This window comes from Polypterus senegalus, chromosome 3 (assembly GCF_016835505.1).
Source record: "Polypterus senegalus isolate Bchr_013 chromosome 3, ASM1683550v1, whole genome shotgun sequence".
NCBI lineage: Eukaryota > Metazoa > Chordata > Cladistia > Polypteriformes > Polypteridae > Polypterus > Polypterus senegalus.
The window spans coordinates 231,128,534-231,143,721 of NC_053156.1; the positions used below are offsets into that span (position 1 = coordinate 231,128,534).

Below are 15,188 nucleotides of genomic sequence, written 5' to 3' on the forward strand. Positions count from 1 at the left end.
ATTTTATGTACAATTTTCCTTGTAACTTTCTAAGCTATAATTCCTAATACCCCAGAAAACCTGTCTATGCTGTGCATCTTGCGTCAGTCCAGAAGACTACAATAAGAACTTCAATAGGTCTCAGAAAACATCATGACTTCCTTCTCAACTAATAGCCTACTGTGAGCCTCCAGGAGTTACAGTAAATTAAGGATACTGACCCATATTTTTTACTTTTTCTTTCCAGAGTCCTATACTAGAAAGGCATTACCCCTTTAAAATAAATGTGCAATCTTTGAGCCCACTAATACTTCTCTTTATACTACAGTGTACTAGAAGAAAACATCAAGCTAAATGTTCTACATCTTTGGCTTGGCTAAAAATGGATAATGATACAGGACAAAGATCATAAACCTCACCAGCAAATATATGATTGAATGATGAAGAATGTGAAGAACCAAGGTTTGGCAATGACTAAGTTGAAGTGCACAGTGTCATTGGGTTTAACAGATTTTTCTGGTCTAATAATAGATTGTTCTTTGTTTTTGATAGTGTACACCAGTGGTTATCAACCTGTGGGGCGGGCGCCCCTAGGGGGGCGCGAAGTAACAAAAAGGGGGGCGCGAAGATGTGAAAAAAAGAAAACAAGAATCAAAAATATGAAAAAAAAACATCAGTTAAAACCAAAACAAATTAACTTAAACTACATTCTGATGTTTTATTCTGATCAATAAATATAGAGTTAGATAAATGTCAATAAAAGTTAAGTAGGTATAATAAAATATGCATCTACATTTCAAAAAAATGTTGGGGGGGGGCCCAATTAAAACTGTTATGAAAACTCGGGTCGCAAATACTTAAAGGTTGAGAAGCGCTGGTGTATACTTCCAAGCTACTCCATTTGTTTATTAATACTGTGAGTCCTGTGAATAGTGCTTTATGAAATATAATATTGATTTACTGAGAGATGATGAAATGGATATACAAATGGGTACACATAGCATATATATGGTTAGAAAGATGTAAATCAGTTAATCTTCTTTTTCTGCTGTTCTTGATTTTATCTGCACCAACAATACTTTTTTCAAATTTGCTCAAAATTATTTGATTACTAAAGGTTCATTAATGCTCTAAATTAGTGTATCATAAGTGGGTTGCAATCCAGATTGGGTCACAGGCAAGTTTGTGATGGGTCACCACACGATTGTGTAGTAAATTTAACCAAATTCATCCAAGTGTGAATTTTCATAAAATGCCTTCTATTTACCACACTGCTTATTATGGTGCTATATTATCTGCGAAGTAGCGTGTGAACAATGATGTTGCTGCATCACAAAATGTTTTGTTTCTATGGTATGAACATATAATTAATATTCCTCATGACACCAACCTGTAAAAACAGTCAGATTAAAATGTATGACAGCAAAGATGTGTATTATAAACAGGGAGAGAGGAGGGAATGGCACAGAAAAGCTTGTAAGGTGGAAAAACCAAGGTGCTAGTTTGCAAATATGAAGTAAAAATAACAGATAAGGCACAAAGATGTAATGATTTTCAGGGTGTTGTGAAGGGTCAGAATGGCAGGGATTAGTGATGAACAATCCCCACCGACTATGCTGTTACATGAGTTTGGTGAAAACGCAGAAATACTTGGGAATTTCAGCAAACTCCGTGAAACTCATTGAAGGTATTGGGGATGGAGAAACATAAATTAGTTTTGAATGATTTTTAATAGTACAGTGGTCTTTTAAGTGTCCCTGAGGGCTACGGAAATGTCTTCCAATTATTGTGACCAAAAGTGTGACCTTACCTATGGGACTAAGGGTGCTGACCACTGTGCAACTGTGCCACATAGAGATAAATTTATGTACTATGTCAGGCTGCATAGTCACTTTCTAGAACCTGCTCAGTTACAGTGAAAAAAACACACTTTCGCAGAAATCAGAGAAATTCTGGATCTACTGTTGTTATGCACAAATATTATATCTCATGTTAATACAAATCTTATTAAGTGATTGATTTTGTAATGTAATCAGCTTAACCCATCTAAGACGCTTGCCTTGTGCATCATGCAGAACTGCCCTTCTGTAGCAGGACAGCTTTGTACAGCAGTGGTTTTTAAAATTTGCATTGTGATTCCCCACTCACTGGGCCATTGCAAGAAACAGAGATAAAATAATTTAACACTAGAAGCATCACAGCCAATGCCAATTGATAGTTGTAAATCTTTAATTATTTCATGTCATGCTCCTATCCTTCCTTGAATATTTAGAAAACGTGATTATTTTTTTAACACAAAAGACCCTGTATTACAACCACAAGTAACAATATTGAACATTGGTACCCAGGTGTGAAACACTGTCTCTCACAGACTTGATTGTTTTGCAAATCCTTTTTACCTTGATGAATGCCCTCCTGCTGCTGTTACTGACATTACTAAATGTTGTTTCCCAGAATTGCTGTCTGTTTCAGCAGACAACTATGAAATAATCAACAAAAAAATGTCACACTTATAATAACTCACATTGTTTTTACTACATATGATAAAACATAAAAAATAAACCAGAAAACTGTTGGCAATCCAGTTATTTTAGTTAGGTAATAAAAGACTGTAAACACATTTGAAAAGGAATTGCAATGTTCTCCTACATTGTGTAATACAGAGTACACAGCCAGCATGAATTTCACGTGAGGAAGGGAGAACATGTGAAGTGGCACATAGTGGACTGAGCGATCGCACTGCGAGTGATGAGTGCAGCAGTGGAAGAGAGCTCACTCTCAAAGTTTTCACAGACATGGCAGTTCCAACAATAAATGAGAATGTAAAAATAAATACTGTATTGGGCTTTCTTTGTGATGTTCTACTAGCATCACAAAGTATCATGTGGTGCTTGGAAAAAAAGTTTGCCTAAACTGGCTGTGGTGGAATTTTAAAGAGACAATTTTTTCATCAAATAAGGTCACCAACGAACCTAGCAAATTTGCTGAAAAATTCAATTTGGCAAGATTTGCCAATTAACATTAGTGGGGGATATATATATATATACAGTATGTATATATATATATATATATATATATATATATATATATATATATATATATATATATATATATATTGTGGTTATTATAAATAAACGTGTGTTGGGTGAACATAAGATGTCCGTCTGTCTGTGTCCGGCCAGCATTCACAATATATATATATATATATATATATATATATATATATATATATATATATATATATATATATATATATATATACAGTATATATACTGTATATTGCCATGGCAGTGTCTTATGCTAAATACAGTTTCAGTGGTCAAATACAACTGATTGGTGCCTCATTGTGTGTTTGCTGTTAAGGCATACATTGAGTCTATATTATATTTGTAATAGAGGTGCAAAGAAGATTTTGTATTAAGTTTAACGTGCCTCAGCAAGGACAAATTCCTTCTCTTAACAGTGCTTTCATAAATTTCAATCAATTGATAGTGTGGATGACGTGTTTGTTGGACCACATAGAACTATAGAACACCAGGAAGTATCAAAAGGATTTTGGCATTTAGCACAACACCAGTTGGCAGCATAAAACATTTCAAACATGACTGTTCTCCAAACTCTCCATCAAGATATATCTAATGAACAAAATACAAATAGGACATTCATTTTAGGAATAATTTAGCTATGTTACTCAACCCTCTGTGCTGTGTTTAGTGAATTGTTAAATGAAAACTGGGATATACTGAACTCATTTAGAAGAATATATTATACCCAGTGAAGCTCATTTGTAAAATGTCATTTATTACTTATCCAGTGCCAGGAGTCAGGTGATTAATTTAGTTGACCCTTCATACAATCCATTCAAAAATCACTAAACTAAATGTTACACCAAGCATTTATACTAGCAGTGATATATTTTGTTTTTATTTTATAACCATTATTATTTATTTATGTATGACTATGCTGTCATTATGGTAATATTCCTCTTTTTGGGTCCCAGTATGATACTGAGTTTCTTATTTGGGTCTTCAGATTAAAAAGTGTAAGAACCTCCTCTAATTTGCTGATTGATATACAATTTTGTATAATAAGGACATTCTTTTCATTTTCACTGACTACTCTGTCCTTTGTATTATAGCTTTGGAAGGTGGCATACAATGTAGCTCCTTAGGAAATCCACAGTATAATTTAAAGTCTTGCTGAATGACTAAACAACTGGAACATTTTCTTTTGAGCCCTTATATGCTCAAACAACTCAAAGATTACAAACAATGAGACTGTAGCCAAATTTTCAAGGAATTATCTGTGTTTGGAGTTGATTTTATTTTTTATTATTTACCTTGAAGGTGAAAGACTCGTTAAAAACAGGATTCAGCGTTTTCTTATGGACCTTGGTATCAAACTTCTTTTTCTTGTCTGGTAGAAGAAAAACTTTAACATAGGGGTCAGAGGTGCCTCCCATATCCATAGAGATTAGGTCTGCTGCCTGGATAATGCCAACTGTCAGCTGAAAGAGAATGAAGAATAGGTCAGTGGCTTTTCCTGTGGGTAGTATTGTCAAAGCATAACTGAAACGGAGATAGTGATCTTGTCAAGACTGAGCCACGCAAGTACTTACCTTTAAGTCATACTTCTGTCAAGATCTCTAATAGAATGATTTTTTTTCACTCTGAGAAATTTCTTATGCCACAATGTTGCAGACCTTATTCAGTACCCCCTGGTAGTGTACTTATATGATAAATAAAAGAAGAGGCGTAGGTCAGTCCACTAATTATAGTGTGCAAAACAACCACTTCAGGACCTTAGCTACACATCAGCATGCATTCTTTTCTTTATTTTTGTTGTCCTATATTTTAGAATTGGTCATATGTTTTGAAGTTCTACCCTTGCTGTCTGTGGCTTGTGGCTCTGCCTTGTATCTGATGCTTGTCAGCATAGTCTCTGGACCCCAACAACCCTGAAATTATTATTTAGGACAGCGAATGTTATGGTATGTTACTCTCTTCTTGAACCGTGCATAATTGGGGGATTGTTGTGTGTTGTGAGTTGTGTGGCCTAGTTTTTTAGGTAAAACCCTAAATGTCCATGAATTGTACCACATTTCTGATAATAACATCATGGGGCACAAATCAGGCCATGTAAATCAGGAAGACAGACACCTAAACATACTGCATTTGTGCAATTTTTGTAGAGATATGCCTGCAAAAACATCTGACACATGGTCAGCTTGATGACTGAAATCTTAAAGAAAATATCAAGAAAGTTCCAAGAGCCAAACAAAACCCAAGCAAAGATAAGCATTTCATTGAAACAGCTGCTTTGTATGAAAGACTGCAGAAGTGTGAGAACAATTCTGAAGATATGATATCAGTAAATCTGAATGCACAACAGATCAGATGCAGTTTTAAATCAGCTAAACCATTAAAACTTTAGAATTACTATGGCAGGAACAGTCTATTCAGGTCATCCATCTCTGATTGTCATACAATTAAATTCTGAAGTTCCACAATATGCTAACATCTAACATATTACTTGGCAACATTAATAAACCTAGAAGAAGATACGATAGCACTAGAGCACAAACTAATTTAGCTTCCCCTCATTGCCATATATAATTGCACTGATGTTGTTTGAATGGTTTTGGTTCAATACCGATCCGTCTGATTGTTTCCAGGTAATAACCAGCCAGTCACATGTAAATCGGGAGCATCCAAGCTACAATTCAGAGGTATGGACTTGCAAACTGGTGTCTGACAAAATGCTGATGCGAACAGCAACTCTTTCACACACATGCAGGAATGTAAAACTCGCTAAGGTCATTACGGTTTGGTACCTGGAGGCCCCATTGCTTTCACCCCACAGGAAATTTAAAGACCAAAAGTGCAGGAAATCGGCATACTTGAACAAATCAGATTAGAAGAGCATGGAGAGCCATCAATTCAGTACAGAGCAGCTTGGAGAATGAGGCAGTATCAGCAGTGCAATGTCTATGATTACTTTGGGTGCTGGCACTTTTAGTTTGCATTAATATGTTATATATTAAACAAGGCACCGATTGGTCCCTTACCTTTTGTTGCTTATCTCTTGTTTTCCTTATATTTTTTCAGACTGCTACATTTCTTGCATGGTGTTGGATTGTCATTGTTTTAGCTATTGTTCTATTGTTCCCTTTTAAAAAGGTGCTGAGGACACAACTTCCAAACCAGTCATGTCAAAAGGCAATAAAATTGAACCCGAATTTGAAGTAGGAGGATAACAGTGAACCCACCAGCTTTTAGCTACACTTGACCTTAATGGGAGTTGACAAAAATGGGTCCACACTGGAGACTGACTAACAAATTCGGGATACATTTAAAAAAAAAAAGCATGGTGTTGTTATTTATCAATCCCTCTGTTAGTGAAACAGTTTAAGCCAGTTCAGGGTCACAGGTATGACATTTATATTACATGCAAATTAGTATTTAAAAAAAGAAACTTGGATTGACCTTGAAATAGCAGAAAAATAATTGTGTTTTCTTGGAGTGATCAAATTCCAGCAAACCCAGAAATTGTTTGCAAGGCCTGCATCGAGCTGCAGAGCTATTAATAATATAACATCTGTAATTTTGAGCTTGTGGGTATTGAGGATTAATATTTTATTTCCAATGTGTGTAAGTTTCAGGAAAGGCTTGAAGAAGCAATATTTTCAATATGACTTGATGCTCTTCAGGGAAAAAAACTAATTTTGAATATTATTTTAAACATATTTTGGTAATTTTATAAGTTGAAAAACATTTTAAAAATCTAAATGAAACATGTAATGTTTATAAAAGAGAAATAAATATCTGTAGCATTTATATATTGATTTGATGAAAAATAATTTAACAGATTTCAGTTGACAGTTTCAGTTGATTAACTGTATGAATGACACAAGTTGGTTCCTCCATTTTTTAGGTTATATAACAGTACATTCCCTGGTGCCTACAAGTTAAATGTGCAGAAGGATAAAGGGAAATCAATATCTGTGTAAATGTTGGTAAATCGCTAGAACATGATCAGGAAATGTTAATAATAAGGGAATAAAAAATATAAATTAATGTCAGCTACTGACTGTTACAAATCCTCCAGAGTATACTACATCATTGTGTCAATTAGTAAAAGACTTGTTTAAACAAATCAGGATCCTCATTTACGTAGATTCAGCTTGGTCTCAGAATTGCAGCACTGGAATTCATATGCTGTATCTTTTGGAAGAACACAAAATTATTAGTTTTGGGAATTATGAGGGTACTGCATTAAACTGATTTAACTGCCCTGTCTCCGCATCCATTCCAGAGCTAGCCAAGTAACAGTCTTTCCTTACATTATACAATCAAAGCCCAATCTCAGATGCCCACACAAATAGATACACATCATTAACTATTATGTTCTTATGGCGTTCATGGTGAAAGGTGGCAGAGGGAAGAAAAATGGAGCTGTAGGATAAAAGCCAAGCCCAAATAAGGCCCTGAAAAAATAAAGGAGTGAGGTAGTGGAATATAAAGTGGATTTCATCAGAAGTTCTTTAGATTGTTATTTAGCATAATTTAGGACCTCTGAAGAACTTGTAAACCCTATGTGCATATTATGGAGGTCAGCCTACCAGGATAGTCCATAGTCCTGCAAATGGAAAATGGGGATTAAGTTAATTAATTAATTAATTAATGCCCAAGTGCATCCAGATGGAATTCATGACCCTAGAGTAGGTTGTAGAGGTTATCCTGCAAGTGATCCCAAATTTGAATTTAAAAGTAAGGTCAGTGAACATGCATTAGCCTGATAAAAGTTTTGACTGCTTGGAGAGCAAGGCCAGATGACATCTGAGGAATTTATGGAAGGACTGTAGGTTTCGAGGGTGATAGGCATGATAATAATGGATGAAAGTGGGCTAGCTACCCTACCATATGAAAAGGGCATCTGTCTTGAATAGAATGATCCAGAGAAGTGATAGGGTTTGTTATTTCCTATTAATATTTGTGCATTTTTGTTAATCCTATTGTTCATGATTACTTTTATAATAAAGACTTTAATGTTTATCCCTTTGGCTTTTAGTAATAATTAAAAATTCAGGGCCAGTTTAAGGGTGCTACCTTTTTGTTTATCTCTACTTGTATGAAAAATGCAGATACAGATGCAAAACACAAATACACAATATTAAACCATCACCATCAGTCAGGATTGTTAATTAGCAAAATGGATCCATAGACTAATGAACATTTCCCTATATTCCAGACTTTTTTGTCAATGTCAATCCGCAGGAAAGTGTTTTTCTTTTCCAGTCCTCCAAAATACAGAGGCTAGTGTTTAAATTTTGTTTTATATGTAGCAGAATTGATGGACTTGAAATTTTGGTAAAATCATTACACTTACAGATACTTTTTATGACCTTCAGGGAGCACATGAGCAGGTGGAAAGCACAGAGTCGCAGTGCTTTCAACTGAACTGGATAAAGTGTGTCTATTTATAGATGAGAGATCCAAGAGGCAGTAGCTAGCTGCTAAACAAAATTTCAGAGTGATTTACAGATCATAACCTATGGTGATGGCGAAACGCAAAAAAACAATCTAAAAACAAACACCTGTGCCAAATACAAAGCATGCAATATGAAAAGAAAAAAGGATATTCTGAAAGGGCAACATGCTTTTGATACATTAGGCTGTGAATTCACACAAGAGAATTAGGCACGTAATACACAGGTTACTACTAAACACAGGGTGGTGACCTTGTCAATAGTGTTTTTCTCTTTAAAGAGGTGGCTCTGTGCACCATTTCAGCACATTCAAAAACGGTGGATGATGCATTATTTAAGATGGTTGCATTTCAGCATAGAAGTACAATAGGCAGATTCAATGTGTTCAAAAACTAAAGGCTGTGCTCTGTTTAAAGTGGGGTTATTCAAACACAGATGTCTACTGTGTATGCTATTTTGAAGGTCTATTATTTAAATAGGTATATCATACTATTTGATCGATTCGAAAACAAAACATTATGTTCTGTTTACCATGACTGCATTTAAACAGAAGGCTAACTTATGTCATGCTATATTAAAGGAGGTTGTGTTTAAATACAGCAGGCCACTGTACACTGATAGAACACTCACAATCTAAAGATGATGTTCTCCTTAAAGAAGGTGTGTTTGTATATAGAAGGGCACAGAGCATTTTAAAATAGTATTAAAATGCTAAGCGTAGTAGTTGCAGTTAAACCCATAAAGTTGCTCTATGTTACTTAAATGATTTCAAAAGTAAAGAGATGATACTCTATTTTGATTAATTCACAAAAAATAGTATTTATTTAAATGTGAAAAATTTAAACACACCAGGTTGGAGGAGCAAAGGTGGTAGTATTCTATATAAAGTTACTTGTGAATTCAAAGTGATGTGGTGTTTTTGAAGGGAGTGTCTGTACTGTATTTAGAAAAAGTAGTGAATTTAAAAGGTGGTACTGCATTTAATACCAATATATCTAAAACAATGCATCAGAAAATGTCAGAATGTGCTTCACATGCTCAGGTTTTGATCATAAAGTTAGAATCAGTGCAAGTACTTTATACATTTTGAGAGAATGCTATGCAGGCAAGGTGCTGTTATGGAGAAAACAGACAAGGATAACGTCCTGCAAGGTAGTAGAGATGGGACAGAGCATGCTCGACCATTAAAGGAAAATGTCACCATTGCATTATATACAGTATCAATAGGCAGTGTCTGGGGAAGTATGCTATTTTTACTGAGAGAGCGCTCCAGAAATTATTGCTCTTTGGGCAGTGGCGTAAAAGATATTTATTACTTGGAGGGCTGTCAGAAAAACAAGAGTAGTCGCTCAGACTAATAGCCAGCAGCAAGAGGTTCATACTGGGAACATACCTTATTGCAAAAATATGGAGGGCAAAGATGTGTTGTGCTACAAAGGCTACCTAGGCCTTTGATGGTGATATGGGGTCTTAAGAGTGTAGGGATATCAGGAGCTGCTAGAAGAAACTCTGTGATCATGGAAACCAGTATCTTCAGTGGGAAATCGTAAGAGTGGAAGTGATTTTGGGAATTTCAGTTGACGTAGCTACAGGAAGGACATTAAATCCTAATGCTTCTTAGTGGTCTGTTGGGTTTTCGGCTGGGAGGGGAGTTGGATAAGGGCTCTCTCATAGGAGGAAAAGGATCCATGCTGGAGAAAGAGAATGTGACGTGAGAAAAAGCATGTTTATTATGGTACTAAAATGCTGGGCAACTAGAACATCCATTCTACTTGATTGTGTTCAAGACCAGTGTATGAGGGGCCAAATACACTGGTATGCAAAAGCATTTAATCCCTTTAAAGTCATGATAATTTTCTGCAAACAAAATATGTGTACACATAATTATCTATTCAGTATTTTTAATGTGAACTCTTTTGTTGTAACAGTACATTTCCAAAATAAATGTACAATAAATAAAATAAATTTCCACATACACATTCTATCTCATGTGCATACTCAACTGCACAAAGGGACAGGACTACTGGAGAAGCTTGTAAAAAAGGAGCTCTGAGATCAACATTCTCAGACATGGCACTTAGTCAGCACTTTGGTGGCAGCTCCAAGTTGCTTTACCCTTATAGCTAACCTTCTCTGCCTCAGAGGCAAATTGTATTCCCACAGTCAACCAGTGCTGTGAGGCATGCTAGTGACCACACACCCAGGGCAGATGGACTCCAGCAGCCTGGAGACGCGTCACAAGTGCTCTAAGTTCTGTTTTCGCAACATAGCAATCACGGAGCTGCTTTTATGCCAGCTCCTCCAGGTAGACCTGTCCACCTCAGACAGACCTCGACCACATGCAGAGTTTGTCCCTCTCAGGTTCAGACCCAGGTATACTGCACTATTATTTTCATGGCATTCCATGGGTAGCTCTCACTTCGCAACACTGTGCCACAACTCACTGGTTGAAAAACACTAGTCTAGATTACTTTCATGCCTCTTGCAGGTTTCAGAAAGATGTTTTAGGTCTCGTATCCCTGTCATTGTCCACCACGCTTTAACGCTTTGAAACAACAAACAGGGAAAGCAAAAAAGGCATTACTTGCACCACACCTAGTTAGCCAACTCTGCCATAACAAGAGCAGAAAAAGTCTGTGTGCAAACTCATCCTCGATCGCTTGCCTGCTACTGAATTTTTAAGTCCGGTCAGTCCAGTCCAAGCTTCTCTGTCTTCTTTTTTTCTTCAAGTGAATGATTTATGAAGGGGTATTTCATTAAAGAAATAACCAAATTTTCTTTGATTTGTGAAGTTCCACTTGTAGTTCCCATCTCCCTAAAGTCGTGCTCAGTCACCTGTAGTTACATTAATGGCTGGTGTGAATCAATGTGAACCATTGATGTCAACTTGAAATAGTGCATTGATGATTGTCCAATCACATTAGATTAAAAAACCTAAACCAATACTAATTCGCTGCCAATAAATGTGAAAATCTGAAAGCAGATGATTAAAGAGCAGACTCTGGTCACCTTCTTGCCATAAGATCAAAGAGTTACGTACACTTTCATTTGTCAGGCACACTTCACGCAGGAAATATAGGTATTCACACAGAAATTAAACAAGTACAAGTCGGAACCAGTTTTTAATGGATATATGCTGACACCAGGCATGTTGTGCAAATAGACAAATTTACTTCATGATTATTTTCCATCCATCCATTTTCTAACCCGCTGAATCCGAATACAGGGTCACGGGGGTCTGCTGGAGCCAATCCCAGCCAACACAGGGCACAAGGCAGGAACCAATCCTGGGCAGGGTGCCAACCCACCGCAGGACACACACAAACACACCAAGCACACACTAGGGCCAATTTAGAATCGCCAATCCACCTAACCTGCATGTCTTTGGATTGTGGGAGGAAACCGGAGTGCCCGGAGGAAACCCACGCAGACACGGGGAGAACCCGGGAAGCGAACCCGGGTCTCCTAACTGCGAGGCAGCAGCGCTACCACTGCGCCACCGTGCCGCCCTCATGATTATTTTGCATTACCTAATTCATTTTAAGTAAGAGTTTTTTAAATATTTGGAAAGGGGCAACGCCCTAGTACCCCACATTACAAACCACCACTGGGAAGTATGGTAAAAAAGCCAATTGTAATCTTTTCCATTCCATATCTTATGTATGCTAGAATGATTTTATCATCACTTTAATTATTTGTGAGTACTTCACAAAATAGACATGAGATAATAGAGTGTCGCTGCCAACAGTCTGGATTACAAAATGTTCCACATAAAGTACATTATGAGCCTGATGTACTGCAGAAACAGTTTAAATGCATCACAAACTTATTTTAAAACCTACCTTGTTGTCCTGGAAGTCATAATCCAAAGAATATTGCAATTTTCCCAATTTCTCTTCTTCTTTCACTTCTTCTTCTTTTTCTTCCTCTGTTAGCCCTGTTTCGGCATCATCATCCTCATCATCCTGTTTTACCTGAAAAATTCACCAAATAAATATGAAAATTCAGAATCTTTTGATAACCTAATTTAATTTTTAGGTAGGCTTGACTGCTCCCTTGACTTTTATTTTTTTTGTTTGTTTTTGCTCTTGCTGGTTTTTATATTGCTAAGTTTAACATAAATACAAATTTCTTAACTTTCTCATATAACTGAGATAAGTTTAATTATTAGGGCTATTATATAGATTGGCTGAGGTTACAGTGGGTGAAAACTGTTTTCTGACTGGGAACCTTGCATGGAAAGCTCTCACATTCACACAATGGCAACAAAGATAACAATAATGTCAATCAGTAAAAGCTTCAGGAACTACACTTTTATTACCCACCTGTTTAGCCTTCATCTGAAATATGTGGTAATTCTTATGAGCAAAGAAGATTCAAATACTCTAAAATTATGGGACACAGAAGGCGAAGGAGGCTGTCAAGTCCTTGTGGTCTAAATTTTAATCTTGGGTGTTTTGTGTTAGTGCCCGAGACTAGTAGAGAGCTTGATCTAAGTCACATAATGTCTCAGAATCATAGCTACTTTAAATTGTTATCATTCAGAGTAACAGAATGTTGCAGTTAAAGCCTAATGTGGCCCTTAATCCAAATCTTTGTGTCTAAAAATATTAACTTAATCTTATTTAATTAGAAAAAAGCAATGATTTTTACTGAAAATAAGGTTACAGCTGGATCAATTGCTCTTTTCTACAATGAATCAGAATTTCATTCTTGCATTCTCCACTAGGCGACACAAAAGTTTGGTACATTGAGCATGGGAAAGGTGGTATGTAAAATATAAATAAAATGAATAATTATTATCATTATTATTACTGAGGTTATTTGAGATCTTTGTATTGAGCAGACTAGAAAATGTCTTTGCAATGATCTATCATTTGTGACTAACATTTAATTATAGTGTCTTTGCATACTTCTTTTATCCCCTATGAAAGGCCACATCTATTAAAACTGTAGGACCACACTATCCTAGAACAATCTTCTCAAGATGCACATGTCAACAAGAACTATATGCTTCATAATATGCTAATGTAAAACTAAGGCCATTCAGCCAATTGGGTTTTGACATGCTTCCCCATAGGATCAGGATCACGGACTGCTGGGCCCTGTCCCAGCAATGCAGAAACCAACCAGGAATGAGATACTTCAGGCCCGCACCTAGGGGGGTGGACAACCATGACACTTGTCAGGGGCCCACCCTTTAAGTGGCATTTTAAAATATACGCACATATTTGAAACACGAAAGGGGCCCGAACTCTGTCAGCTGCCTGGATGCTTTCCCACAAAGCTACACTCATTCATACCTGATCATGTCTGAGCTACCAGTTGACCTATGACAGACTGTTAATGGATGTGAGAGAACTTCAAGAAAATGTATGCACACTGGCAGGATGTGTGTGCAGCTTTTATTCAGATAGTGACCTATTCCCAAGAGCTGAAACCAAGATTCCTAAAGCACTGCAGCATATTGTTTTAAAAATATTGTTTATCCCTGTAAACCTAAATTCAATTAACAAGGATCAAAAAGAAGGAATGGATGAATGGATAAAATAAAATACTTAATACTTAAAGGAAAACATCATTTTGATGATAAATAATTACAAATACATATACAGAATTGATAAATAAGTCAAAACATTTAATTATATGCTATTATGAATCAATCCATTTTCAGAGTACCTTTGGTAGTTTACTAAAGGTAGTGTTGGATACAATAAAACTCATCAGGAAAAGAAATGATTCTAATAATTAATAGCTGACTGCATTTTTTCAATATAAATGAACAGTATAGAATAAACTGTATAGTGCCTAGGGCAAGTACATTATTCATATGAATATAAATATATAGCATTACATACTGTATATATTGCATATTTGGATACATTATAAATTAAATTGCATAAATCTAAAATAAAACTACAACTATATTACATATATGTATATTAGTATTTAAATTATTCATCCATCCATTTACTGAAGCTCAACTACAGAACTGTGAGCCTACACTCAAAGCAAGAACAAGTCTGGACTGATGGTCAGCCTATCACAAGGCACAGATATACTCAATTATACCAAGGAAAACACTCAAGAACTTAAAACACATGTGTTTGGGACTGAAAAACTAGGACAAACTCAGGCTGAAAATCAAAGCCATATCTCTAGAGCAATAAGTCAATGGAATTAACCATTTTGCAATCTACACTAAAGGTATTCATCTGTTGCTTTTTGCTTAAGTAATTCTGGAGTGAATGCAAAGCTAGAGGGGAGTATAACAAGTAGGGGACACTACTTGATATCATACTGAGTACTCATACACTCTCTCACGGCAGGGGTACCAATTGATTTGATTGAATAATTACAGCTTGTAAGATGAAGTCCACTCAAACACAGGTGACCATGCAAGCTCCATAAAGAAAGAAGCCCAGCCTGGAATTAAGCCTCTGTAAGGCAGTAATGCTTCCTACTATGCTAATGTATATTTAAAGAATGCATAAACAATTTAATAGAAATACATCAATCACCAGGCTTCAGTTTTTTGCTCAGTCAGTAGAACATTCAACCCTTTTTAAAGGAGTCTGGTGTCAAGAAGAAGTCAGGGTCTAATGCACTTTTCAGCACTATTTTGTCTCCAAAGAGCAGCCATCCACCCTTAGCATGCACCTTATTATAAAGCACCCTCCTCAGCATCATGCAATGCAATGTCAAGCTTGAACTTTAGCTC

At 36.2% G+C, this 15,188-nt stretch overlaps 1 protein-coding gene across 4 annotated transcripts in view; it reads right to left on the bottom strand.

The window, feature by feature from the left end:
• syt2a (synaptotagmin IIa) overlaps positions 1 to 15,188 on the bottom strand; it is a 422,896-nt gene that overhangs the window by 25,818 nt on the left and 381,890 nt on the right. For 3 of the 4 annotated variants that reach the window (XM_039748716.1, XM_039748715.1, XM_039748714.1), the window contains 2 exons: positions 12,310 to 12,441; positions 4,319 to 4,486 (listed from right to left, as the gene is read on the bottom strand). In XM_039748716.1, the coding sequence (XP_039604650.1) occupies positions 4,319 to 4,486; positions 12,310 to 12,441 (300 nt within the window). The remainder of the gene's footprint in view (positions 1 to 4,318; positions 4,487 to 12,309; positions 12,442 to 15,188) is intronic. The other variant, XM_039748717.1, reaches the window with a different exon arrangement.